This window comes from Zeus faber, assembly GCF_960531495.2.
Source record: "Zeus faber genome assembly, chromosome: 18".
Lineage (NCBI taxonomy): Eukaryota > Metazoa > Chordata > Actinopteri > Zeiformes > Zeidae > Zeus > Zeus faber.
In genome coordinates, this window is record NC_137210.1 from 29,951,348 (window position 1) to 29,964,288 (window position 12,941).

At 46.2% G+C, this 12,941-nt stretch overlaps 1 protein-coding gene across 1 annotated transcript in view; it reads left to right on the top strand.

The window, feature by feature from the left end:
- Positions 1-12,941, top strand: part of LOC307244003 (titin-like) — a gene marked incomplete at its 5' end in the record, with an annotated part of 164,899 nt that overhangs the window by 135,823 nt on the left and 16,135 nt on the right. Inside the window, 19 exons of the mRNA XM_080018975.1 lie at positions 68-364; positions 517-1,104; positions 1,224-1,526; positions 1,660-1,956; positions 2,053-2,340; positions 2,431-2,736; positions 2,934-3,236; positions 3,414-3,719; positions 3,894-5,660; positions 5,772-6,065; positions 6,307-6,591; positions 6,727-7,026; positions 7,115-9,181; positions 9,551-9,853; positions 10,230-10,535; positions 10,737-11,027; positions 11,131-11,430; positions 11,578-11,883; positions 12,470-12,772. Coding sequence (XP_079875101.1) covers positions 68-364; positions 517-1,104; positions 1,224-1,526; positions 1,660-1,956; positions 2,053-2,340; positions 2,431-2,736; positions 2,934-3,236; positions 3,414-3,719; positions 3,894-5,660; positions 5,772-6,065; positions 6,307-6,591; positions 6,727-7,026; positions 7,115-9,181; positions 9,551-9,853; positions 10,230-10,535; positions 10,737-11,027; positions 11,131-11,430; positions 11,578-11,883; positions 12,470-12,772 — 9,210 coding nt within the window. The remainder of the gene's footprint in view (positions 1-67; positions 365-516; positions 1,105-1,223; positions 1,527-1,659; positions 1,957-2,052; positions 2,341-2,430; positions 2,737-2,933; positions 3,237-3,413; positions 3,720-3,893; positions 5,661-5,771; positions 6,066-6,306; positions 6,592-6,726; positions 7,027-7,114; positions 9,182-9,550; positions 9,854-10,229; positions 10,536-10,736; positions 11,028-11,130; positions 11,431-11,577; positions 11,884-12,469; positions 12,773-12,941) is intronic.

Genomic DNA, 12,941 nt, shown 5'->3' on the forward strand with positions numbered 1-12,941 from the left:
TAAGACAATCATATGTTACAATCTGACATCAGTCTTAAACAGTCCTTCATTTTGTATGTTTCCACAGAGGTGCCAAGTCCTCCCATGAAACTTGGAGTTGCAGATGTTACCAAGGACAGCATTACAATCGCCTGGACCAGACCAGAGTATGATGGTGGTAGTAGAGTGACTGGCTATCTCATTGATGCACTGGAGAAGGGACAGAATAAGTGGGTGAAGTGTACCATTGTAAGAACCATGAACCACACCATCAAGGGCCTGAGAGAGAATGCAGAGTACTTCTTCAGAGTTCGTGCTGAGAACCATGCTGGACTTAGCGAGCCAAAGGAGATGATTGTACCTGTTGTTGTCAAGGAAATACATGGTACGACCTCTGCCATAGCTACACTATTGTGAGAAGAACTGAGTTATTCTTCCACAATAATAACTCTTTACTTACTATTTTTCAATCCATTGATAACTTAAGATTTGTCAATTGTTTGATATAACTCAACACATTGTTATTTCTTTAAACAGTGGCTCCTGAGTTCGACCTGAAGAACTACCCCAAGAACACCGTCTATGTGAAAGCAGGCTCCAACCTGACCTTTGAGATTCCTCTCACTGGCAGGCCCATGCCTAAAGTCGCAATGTCTAAGAACAATGTGGTCATCAAGGGATCCAAGAGGCTGCTGACTGAAGTGACACCAGAGAGTCTCATCATTACCCTCAATGAGAGCACCACAAGTGATGCTGGAAAATATGAAGTCACTGCCTCCAATGTAGGTGGCACTACAAAGATCCCCATCATCTTTGTAGTACTGGACAGACCAGGGCCTCCTGTGGGCCCAGTCGAGGTCGGAGAGATTGGAGAAACGACTGTGTGTCTGAAATGGGCTCCACCAGAGTACGATGGTGGCAGTCCTGTCACCAACTATGTCATTTCCAAGCGGGAAACCAGCACTCCTGCCTGGACAGAGGTCTCTACAAACATCGCTCGAAGCGCAATCAAGGTTACAAAGCTCAGCAAGGGTGAGGAGTATCAGTTCAGAATCAAGGCTCAGAATCGCTATGGGATCAGTGACCACATCGACACCAAGTCCATCACAATCAAGCTCCCATACAGTATGTCTATTTATCTTAGTTATATACCTTAATTGTAACTTTTTCATATAAAATGTTTATTGAATAATTTTATCAAATGTACAATATCAGTAATGTGTCCCGACTTTTGTTAACCCTAGCCCACCCTGGACCTCCATCCACACCATGGGTCAGCTTCGTCTCCAGAGAGAGTCTCACAGTCTGCTGGCATGAGCCTGTAGTAGATGGTGGAAACACTGTGATTGGATACCACCTCCAGATGAAGGAGAGAAGCAGCATCCTGTGGCAGAAGGTCACTAAGACAGCAATCCCAGCCACGCAGTGGAGAGTTACCAACATTTGTCCTGGCCTCATCTATGAGTTCAAGGTTGCAGCAGAGAATGCTGCAGGTATCGGCAAGCTCAGCAAGACATCTGAGGAGGTGTTGGCAATCGATGCCTGCGGTACGTTTTTACACTTCAAACCTCTGTAGTGAATAGTGAGTTAATTTCATGATATAATTTGAGCGGTTTACAGGTCTAATAATAGAAAAGTAATTTGACCATTTTCCTTTCCTCCCTAATGATTACATTCCAGAGCCCCCGGCAAATGTCCACGTCACAGAGGTCACCAAGAACTCAGTCAGTCTGGCCTGGCAGCGGCCACCATATGATGGCGGCAGCAAGATTGCTGGCTACAGCGTGGAGAGAAGAGAAGCTGCCAGTGGCAGATGGGTGAAGGCCAACTTCACAAATATCATTGAGATGGGCTTCACCGTGTCTGGGTTGAACCAAGATGAGACTTATGAGTTCAGAGTTTACGCCAAAAATGCTGTTGGCTCTGTCAGCAACCCATCTCTTATTGCTGGCCCAGTCACTTGTGTCGATTCATGCGGTAAATTGGAGTTATTTTCATTCATTATTTATTATCTATCTGGTTGAGATCGAACATTTTTATCTCTTACTGTTGTTGGTACATCTTATCTCGCAGGTGCTCCAGCCATTGATCTCCCTCCAGAGTATTTGGACATTGTTCAGTATAAGGCTGGTAGTTCTGTTAAGCTCTGGGTAGGAATCATCGCCAAGCCTCTGCCAAACATTGAGTGGTTCAAGGATGGAAATGAGCTGGTGGCCTCCTCTACGGTGTCTTCTGAGAGCACAACTGATTCCTCCGGTGTCCTTATCAAGGATGCAACTCGTGCCAACACTGGCACATATGAGATCAAGATCAAGAATATTCTGGGTTCTGCATCTGCATCCATCAGAGTTGAAATTCTTGGTAATTTGGTCACTATCATATGACATACTGAAAACCAATACCAAATTTATTTATTAATCTATTAACAAACTAATATTTGCTGTTTTTCAGATAAACCTGGACCCCCAGCTGGCAGCATCAACTTCAACTCTGTCACAGCTGACAGGATCATGCTGAGCTGGGAGCCTGTGCCAGAAACTGACCAGGGCGGCTTCAAGGTCACCCACTACATCGTGGAGAAGCGCGAGACCAGCAGAGTGGTTTGGTCCACAATCTCAGACAACATGGAGCAGACCTACATCAGCGTCAGCAAGCTAGTGAGAGGAAACGAATATGTGTTTCGAGTGATGGGTGTCAACAAATTTGGAGTTGGAGAACCTCTGGAGTCTGAACCAGTGATTGCTAAGAATGCCTTTGGTAAGGGTTTTCCTATCAGGAGGTAGAAATGCATATTTTGATGTGATTTGTAAACATGTTCATTAAATGTTCTCATTACTACGGTATACAATGTGTTAATAATATATAAACTAAAACTAACTAGAATTTGTTACTTATGATTTGATTTCATACACATTTTATTTGATTAGCAATATGTTTATGATTCTGTTGTGCAGTGACTCCCGGGCAGCCTCATACCCCTGAGGTGAACACGATCACCAAGTCTACCATGGTAGTGGAATGGGGCAAGCCTGGTGTGGATGGAGGCACCACTGTCACTGGCTACTACCTGGAGAGGCGGGACAAGAAGAGCCTCCGCTGGATCAGAGTGTATAAAGATCCAATCTCTGACATCAAACAGACTGTCTACCACCTGACAGAGGGAAATGAGTACCAGTACCGTGTCTGCGCCATCAACAAGGCCGGAGAAGGACCTTTCTCGGATGTCTCTGACTACTACAAGGCTACTGATCCAGTTGGTATGTGTTTTTAGTGCAAACAATCCAATCCTATCAAGACATTTTTTTAATAACTTTGTCGTAGTAAAATACAATAATTAATTATTGTGTTTGCATCCAACATATTGTAGCTGTCCCTAATGCAACTCCAACACTTATGTCCATGCTGTATATGCCATGTTTCGTTCAACTTATCAGATCCTCCGTATGAGCCCTGCAAGCTAAAAGTTGTGGACTCTACAAAGACATCCATCACCATTGGATGGTCCAAGCCTGAATGGGATGGAGGCAGTGAGGTCACCAGCTACATGGTCGAAAAGCTGGTTGAAGGAGAGGAAGAATGGGCCCTCATTACCTCCAAGGGAGAGGTCAAGACCACAGAGTACACAGCCCACGACTTGAAACCAGATGTCAACTACTTCTTCAGAGTGTCTGCTGTTAACTGTGCCGGCCGTGGAGAGCCTCTGGAAATGACTGAGCCTGTACAGGCTAAGGATATCCTGGGTAGGTCAAACACACTACATAAAGACTTTAAATACCAATATTAAAATGTATTTTTGGGGCGCAGTATTTCATGATACCTCCACTCGATATTAACGCATAATTTTGCAAGAGTGTGGCTCTTGATAGAACGAGGCCTGGCTCTAATGTAACATCATATTTTGCTATTCTCTACAGAGGAGGCCCAGGTCGATCCAGATGTAGCCATGAGAACTCACTATATTGTCAAGGCAGGCAAGGATGTGGAGCTGTGTGTTCCACTGAAGGGAAGACCTGTTCCAATTGCCACGTGGAGCAAGGGAGAGGAGTGCATCAACAACGACCCTAAATATGAGTTCCACCACTCTGACACAACCTCAGTTCTTGTCATGCGTGAAGTTACCAGACTTGATACTGGCAAATACACAGTCAAGATTGAGAATGGTGTGGGAGAGCCAAAGACACTGACCCTGTCTGTAAAGGTCCAGGACACTCCCTCTCAGTGCAAGAACTTGGTGCTGAAGGATGTGACACGTGGAAAGGTTACTCTCTGCTGGGAGCCTCCACTTCTAGACGGCGGAGCTGAGATCACCAACTATATTGTTGAGAAGAGAGACTCATCCAAGAGAGCTTACTCTGCTGTCACCAACAAATGCACAGACTTAACATACACAATTGAAGATCTCTCAGAGAAAACATCTTTCTTCTTCCGTGTGTCAGCAGAGAATGAGAATGGTGTTGGCGATCCATGTGACACAGCTGAACCAGTGAAGGCTACAGAGGTCCCAGGTCCCGTGAGGGAGGTATCTATGAAAGATTCATCAAAGACCTCTGTCACTCTGCAGTGGCTAAAACCTGATTACGATGGTGGTAGCATCATCTCTGACTATGTCATTGAAAGAAAGCTCAAGGGTGAGGAGGAGTGGTCATTGGGAGGAACCAGCAAGCAGTGTGAGTTTGAAGTAAAGAAACTCAAGGAGCACTCAGACGTGTTCTTCAGAGTTTCTGCCAGGAATGAGAAGGGACAGGGTGACTTTGTTGAGGCCGGGCCCATCAAGGTGATTGACTACATAATTACACCTGAGGCCTGTCTTGCAGACTACCCAGACGGTACCTTGAGTGTCCGCCTTGGTCACAATGTGCACATTGAGCTGCCTTACAAGGGTAAGCCCAGGCCAGCTGTTCTGTGGCTCAAGGACAACCTGCCTCTGAAGGAGAGTGACCAGATCCGCTTCAAGAAGACAGAGGGAAAAGCCACTGTAATGATTAAGAATGTGAGAAAGGAGAATGAGGGCAAATACACTCTGACCCTTGACAACAAAGTCAACAGAAGGTCCTTCCACATCTATGTCATCACGCTTGGACCGCCATCCAAGCCAGTTGGTCCAATCCGCCTGGATGAGGTGAGAACTGAGAGCATTATGATCTCTTGGGATGAACCTAATGATGACGGTGGCGGAGATATAACTTGCTACTCTGTGGAGAAACGCGACACCTCTCAGCAAGTCTGGAAGATGGCCTGCTCTAGTGTAAAGGGAACTCAATTCAAGGTCCCTAACCTGCTCAAGGGTGTCCAGTACCAATTCAGAGTGTGTGCCGAGAATCGGTACGGAGTCAGTGAGCCATTGATCTCACAGATGGTGATTGCCAAGCACCAGTTCAGACCTCCAGGTCCACCAGGCAAGCCTGTTGTGTACAACGTGACCAATGATGGCATGACCATCCAATGGGAGCAGCCAATCTACGATGGAGGCACGCCCATCCAGGGCTTCCATGTCGAGAAGAAGGAGAAGAACAGTATCATGTGGCAGAAGGTCAACACTGTGCTGGTGACGGAGAGGGATTACAGGATCCTCGGCCTCATCGAGGGCCTGGAGTACTCTTTCAGAGTCTACGCCAAGAATGATGCTGGCTTCAGCCGTATGAGCGATGAGAGCAAGCCAACCATGGCTGTCTCTCCTGTTGGTGAGTACTTGTTTAGAATATAAACAATGATTTGTCTAATTAATGTTAACTACACTAAAGAAGACACATGGACATGATGAAATGTAAAATACTAAATCTCATTCTTTCCAGATCCTCCTGGCCAGCCCGATTATATTGACGTCACCAGTGATTCTGTAACACTGAAGTGGGATGCACCCAAACGTGATGGAGGCAGCAAGATCACTGGCTACAACGTAGAAAAACGGCAAGGCCAGGGTCGCTGGTTCAAGGCCAACTTGACAGACGTTCATGACTGCCAGTACACCGTTACTGGCCTGGCTGTGAATGAGCGTTATGAGTTCAGAGTGATTGCCAGGAACGCTATCGGTGTTGTCAGCCCACCATCCAACTCCTCTGGCTTTATCGTGGTCAGAAATGAGAATGGTGAGAGTTCACTTAATTACTTTCCAAGACATATTGAGTCAAAAGGTTCAAATATACATTTTTCAGATTTCATTCAGAAAATATTCCACTTGAGCTTCTTCTATAGTTCCATAGTTACTTATAGGAACAGGTTTTCCATTGTGCCAGCATTGTAAAACTACGAAAAAGGTAAAGGACTCAGCATTAAACAGGAATGTCTTCCACCAATTAATCTCTACCTACCTGTTTCCAATCCAATCAGCTTCTCCAAACATTGAATTTGGCCCTGAGTACTTTGAGGGTCTGACAGTCAAAGCAGGAGACAACATCAGGCTGAAGGTGTCCATCACTGGCCGCCCTGTTCCCAAAGTGGTGTGGTACAGAGATGGTGTGGAGATTACCAAGAAGATGATGGACATCATCAACGTGGCTGGATCCAGCACTCTGTTTGTCAGGGACGCTGACCGCACACACCGTGGCCTCTATACTGTGGAAGCCACCAATGGCTCTGGAAGCAAGAAGGAGAACATTAACGTGCAAGTCCAAGGTGCAGTTTTTGTTTGTCTGTAATCTGTCTGAATTTATTTTCAAAATTACAAAATAATTCATGAATGATTCAATAAATGCGCTGACCAAATATCTAACTTAATGTGATCTAATATGTGTCCCCCCCATGATGCAGACACCCCTGGGGAGCCAGTAGGACCTATGATTTTCAGCAGCATCTCCGAGGGCAAGTGCACCCTGTCCTGGAACCCTCCAGAGAATGACGGCTGCTCTGAGGTTTCCCACTTCATCGTAGAGAAACGAGAGACCTCCAAGATCTCTTGGACCCTGGTTTCTGATGAGTGCAAAGAATGCACCTTTAACGCCACAAAGCTCATCAAGACCAATGAGTATCAATTCAGGGTTTCTGCTGTCAACAAGTTTGGAGTGGGTAGACCTTTGGACTCCAGCTCTGTCATCGCACAAATGCAATACAGTAAGTTGAAAATCAGCCTAATTAGTCTTCAAGCACAAATTTCCAAACGTATTTCTGTATTTAACCAGAGTTACAATGTTTTCCCCAGCTACTCCTGATGCACCAGGAACTCCTGATGCCACAGAGATGACAGGTGAAAGCATTACCTTGGCCTGGACTGCTCCCACATCTGATGGAGGAAACCCCATCCAGTACTATGTCCTGGAGAAACGCGAGAAGAAGACTGTTCGATTCTACAAAGTGATCACAAAGAAACCCATCGTTGAATGTGCTCACAAGGTGCCCAACCTGACAGAAGACATGGAGTATGAGTTCCGTGTCATGGCTGTGAATGACGCTGGCGTAGGAGTTCCCAGCAACATCTCTATACCCATCAAGGCTGCTGAGCCTAAGGACATTCCCTGCCCACCATCTGTGGTCTGTGTGTCTGACTCAACCAACACTTCCATCAGTCTGGAATGGACCAAGCCTGCAGATGATGGAGGTACAGAGATCCTTGGTTATATCGTTGAGATGGTCAAAGGTGAAGAGGAGGAATGGGAGAGAGTCAATAAAGAGCTGGTGGCAGAAACAACCTATGTGGTGTCTGGCCTGGAGACCGGAGCTGAGTATATGTTCCGTATTGCAGCTGTCAATCATGTAGGCAAGGGTGAGGAACAGGAGACTCCAGAGCCTGCTCAGGCTCTGGACAGACTAACACCCCCACAGGTGGACATCGATGCCAGCTTCAAGCAGACACACATTGTCAAGGCTGGAGGTTCAGTAAGACTAGGAATCCACTTCAGAGGAAAGCCCATTCCCTCAGCAACCTGGGTAAAAGAGGGTGGAGAGCTTGGTGTCATGGCAGAGGTTTCCACTACAGATGGATACAGCTCACTGGCCATTGAAAACTGTACCAGAAATGACTCTGGCAAATACACTATTACCCTTGAGAATGCCAGTGGTAGCAAAGTTATCACATTCACTGTGAAGGTGATGGATACCCCTGGGCCTCCACAGGCGCTAGCCTTCAAGGAAGTGTCCAGAGGATCAGTCACTTTGGTCTGGGAGGCTCCTCTTAATGATGGCGGAGCCCGTATCCACCATTACACCGTAGAGAGACGTGAGGCCAGCCGTCGCACTTGGCAGCAGTCAGGTGGTAAATGCACAAAGCAGATCCTGAAGATCCAGGACCTGTTGGAGGGAGTGCCATACTTCTTCAGGGTATCAGCTGAAAACCTGCATGGCCTGGGTGAGGCCTTTGAGATGACTGAACCGGTCATCGCCACAGCAGAGCCTTCCTCTCCAAAGAGACTGGACATCCTGGACACCACAGATAGCTCTGTTTGTCTGGGCTGGCTGAAGCCTGAGCATGATGGCGGCAGCCGCATACAATGCTACGTCATTGAGGCTAAACCAAAAGGTACTGACAAATGGATGGTGGTTGGAAACACCAAGACTCTTACCTACACTATTGAAAAGCTCAACAAGGGTGACGAGTATGACTTCTGTGTGAAGGCCAAGAATGAAGCAGGCTTCAGTCAGCCAAAGGAGACTCTGGCCCCTGTGCTGGTGAAGGAGCCACACATTGAACCTGCTGTTGATCTCAGTGAGATCACCAACCAGCTCATAACATGCCGCTCTGGCAACACCTTCACCATTGATGTTCCCATCAGTGGGAGACCCGCACCGAAGGTGAGCTGGAAGCTGGAGGAAATGAGGCTCAAGAGCTCAGACAGAGTCTCCATCCAAGTTTCCAAAGACAAAACCAGTATCTCAGTCAAAGAGGCCATGAGAGGAGATGGAGGTAAATACTACCTGACTCTGGAGAATGTGGCCGGAACCAAGACCTTCACTATTGAGGTCAATGTCATAGGAAGACCCAGTCCTCCCGTTGGACCTATTCAGATCTTATCTATCACATCTGAGTCCTGTGTGCTGAACTGGGAGCCACCAGAGGATAATGGTGGTACTGACATCACCAACTACATTGTGGAGAAGCGTGAATCTGGCTCCACCGCCTGGCAGCTCATCAACTCCAGCGTGAAGCGCACATCACTCCATGTCAGTCACCTGACCAAGTACATGCAGTATACCTTCAGGATCTGTGCTGAGAACCAATTTGGTGTGAGCAAGTCCACTGAGTCTGAGACTATTGTCGCCGAGCATCCGTTCAGTGAGTACAGTTGAAACACATCATACACTTAGCTCACAGGCCTGTATGCTCTCTGTGCCACACAGCATCATCAGCCACCAGCTGCACATCAGTCAGAATGTTTAAAGAGGAATGAAATGTGAAAACATAATGAAAATAAAGAAGGGAAGTAGTGGAGTGATGATGATGTTGACACATCGAGTGAGTGTCTCATGGATGGAAGATTTATGCACCTCGAAAATTAAACTCAGGATTCATATAACTCTATATGGGAGGCAAACAAGCATGTTAACAACATGATTTAATGTTTCATGACTTTTTAAATATGTACTGCTGTAGTTTTTCATTTTAACCCAACAAATATTTCATGACCATTTTATTTGATGACAGTTCCTCCCGGCCCACCGACCAAGCCAACAGTCTTTGGTGTGACCGCCAATAGCATGACCATCAAATGGGAAGAGCCCTTCCATGATGGAGGCAGCAAGGTGACGGGCTACTGGATCGAGAAGAAGGAGAGGAACATCATCCTTTGGGTTAGGGAGAACAAGATCCCTTGCTTTGAGTGCTACTACAAGGTGGACAGTCTGGTTGAAGGTCTGGAGTACCAGTTCAGGGTTTATGCCATGAATAGTGCCGGTCTCAGCAAAGCCAGTGAGGCTTCTAAGAGGGCCGTGGCCCAGAATCCTGTTGGTGAGTCACATTTTACTGTCACTGATAATTTTTTATATGTTGATATGTGAGGATATATAATGTGTAATGTAGTATAACAGAATTATTACACTATTTCAATATTTGCCGATAACTGCTTATGAATTGAAAATCCCATTTTAAAGAGTCCGATTAGGTTCCTCACAGTGAACTATATAATAATATATGATGCCATACCTAAACTATGTTTTTCCCCAAATATTTCATACCCTACGCTTATATCTCATTTTAAGTTGTTTCACTTTGACGAGATTACTTTTTATCATGACAATGGCAGCATCGTTTGAAGAGTAGTGGCACCTTCAACCAGTTACAGTGCAGTATGTCTGATCTAATAAGAGCTTTTCTTTGTGCTCAGATCCACCAAGTAAACCTGAAGTCACCAACGTCACTAGATCCACTGTTTCCCTGAAATGGATTTCTCCACTTAACGACGGCGGCAGTCCTATTGTGGGATACATCGTTGAACGCAAGCCATACACTGTGAGTGGTGATGGCCGCTGGCTGAAATGTAACTACACCAACGTGGCTGACACCTTCTTCACCGTCACCGCCTTGGGAGAGGGAGAGCCCTATGAGTTCCGAGTAATCGCCAAGAACGGCAACCAGGTCTACAGCTTGCCCTCAGAGTCGACTGGATCTGTGCAGTGCAAGACTGACTTTGGTGAGTTTCCCAACTCTACTGTTAATATGATCGAAATAACAGTATTACAACCAAACCACTGTGGGCTTTGTTAACTGACTGCAGGCTAGCTAGCTAACAACTGTAACCTGGAAAGGGTTACAGTTGGGATACATGCAGTAAAAATCCCAGTGCTGTTATACTGTGCATCAGCGTAACTGTTGCATGATTTATTTCTAACAGAACCTCCAAAGGCCCAGCTAGACAGCAAACTCCTGTCAGACACAGTGACAGTGAGAGCTGGATCCGACCTGGTGCTGGATGCTGCTGTGGGTGGAAGACCTGACCCCAAGGCCTCCTGGTCCAAGGGCAACAAGGACTTGGAGCTGTGTGAGAAGTACCATCTGCAGTACACTCCCACCAAAGCTATGGCCATCATCAAGTTCTGTGATAGAGACGATACTGGAAATTACATACTGACCGTCAGGAATGTCAGTGGAACCAAAACTGCTGAGGTCAACGTCAAAGTACTAGGTGAGCGGAAAGAGTCAAATATTTTTTATAAATACTTTTTTGGATATCAGGGTGTATGAGATGGTCCTTTCAGTGAATAATGGCAGGTGTCTCCTTTTCTCAGATACTCCTGGAATATGCCAGGGAAGCATTGAAATCAGCAGGATTACAGATGAGTCCTGCACCCTGAACTGGATGCCTCCTCTGGAGGATGGAGGTGACGATGTTTCCCACTACATTGTGGAGAGACGTGACACCAACAGGCTCAACTGGGTTGTCATGGACACCGAGTGCAAGGAACTGACCTGCAACATCACCAGACTGTTTAAGAACACAGAGTATTTGTTCAGAGTCCGAGGAGTCAACAAGTACGGACCTGGTGTCTACCTGCAGTCTGGGCCCATGATCGCCAGAAACACTTTCAGTAAGGCAATCAGTAAAACATATTCAGGCTATACTTCATATGAATCGAGATGAAAACCTATTTGCCTTGACAGGCTTATGGAATTTAACGTAAACCAGATCAAATTGAGACTAACTCCGAGGTACAAACCTTTTCATCTTCCTTTAGCCGTCCCGTCTCCGCCTGGCGTTCCAGAAATCCTGGCATCAGGAAAGGACTTTGCCACCATCGAGTGGCTGAAGTCAGAGAGCGACGGTGGCAGTGAAATCACTCACTACCTGGTGGAGAGGCATGAAAGGAAGAGCGCCCGTTGGGTGAAGGTCAACAGGGACGGAGCTCACCTGGACACCACCCTGAAGGTGTCGGACCTGACCGAAGGCAACATCTACCAGTTCAGAGTGACTGCTATCAACAAGGCTGGAGAGAGCGAAGCCAGCGAGGTTTCTCTCTACGTGGTCTGCAGAGTGCCAACCTGTAAGTTCATGTCTTCAAGGTTTGGACCTCATTACACATGCAGCATCAATTACGACAATTAGAAAACTGTTCTCATTTAGTAAGTGAACTATGTAAATCAGCCTTAAACTGGTGTTGGCAGTATATTAAAAAGTAAAAACTTTACCAAAAAGAACCAAGTGTAGTAATGAAGATACAGTACAGGATACAGAGGAAAAAAACAGAATAGAACGATTAACTCTGCCCCCCTTGGTTGATCAGCTGTAACGCAACCAACCATGTGATATTTGGACCAATCACAGACTTCACTCTCACTGGACATTATGTTCTGTTTGATGGCGCTTTAAGTACTAGTATTTTTTTAGGGGGTGGTAGCTCAGGAGGTAGAGCTGGTCGTCTAGTAATCTAAAGGTTGCTGGTTCGATCCCAGGCTCCTCCTCCGTCGCTCTTTGAATAATTGTAAGTCGCTTTGGATAAAAGCGTCTGCTAAAAATGTAAAACAAAAAAAAAAAAATTTAACCATGAAGACGACCGGTGTTAAGATCCAATTTACCAGTCCATTGTGGCATAAGATGTATTAATTTGTTGGGTTCTCCCCTCCTTCCAGGCACCCCTGCGCCGCCTTCCATCCCACGTATCTCCGACACTCACGCCGACAGCATCAGCCTGGCATGGTCCCGCCCTGTGGAGGATGGAGGAGCTGACGTGATTGGCTACCTGCTGGAAATGCAGGAGGCCGGGGCCGTGGAATGGACCAAGGCTCACGAGAAGACCCTCAGAAGCACCGAGTATGTTTTGTCCGGTCTCTCTGCGGGCAAGAAGTACTGCTTCAGAGTGGCCGGCATCAACGTCAATGGCACTGGAGACTTCAGCGAGCCATGTGCCGAGACTGAGCCAGTCGAGAGAATTGGTAAGACTTAAAAAAGCTAAAATACTGTATCAAGTGTCTGCTTTGTTCCAAAATAAGATGAATGAACATCAGTCACACACAACAAATAAAATTGGTCTTTGATGTGTTTTTTACATATTTTTACCTTTACATATTAAATGTCTCATTTCCTACTGATTTATTCTGCCAA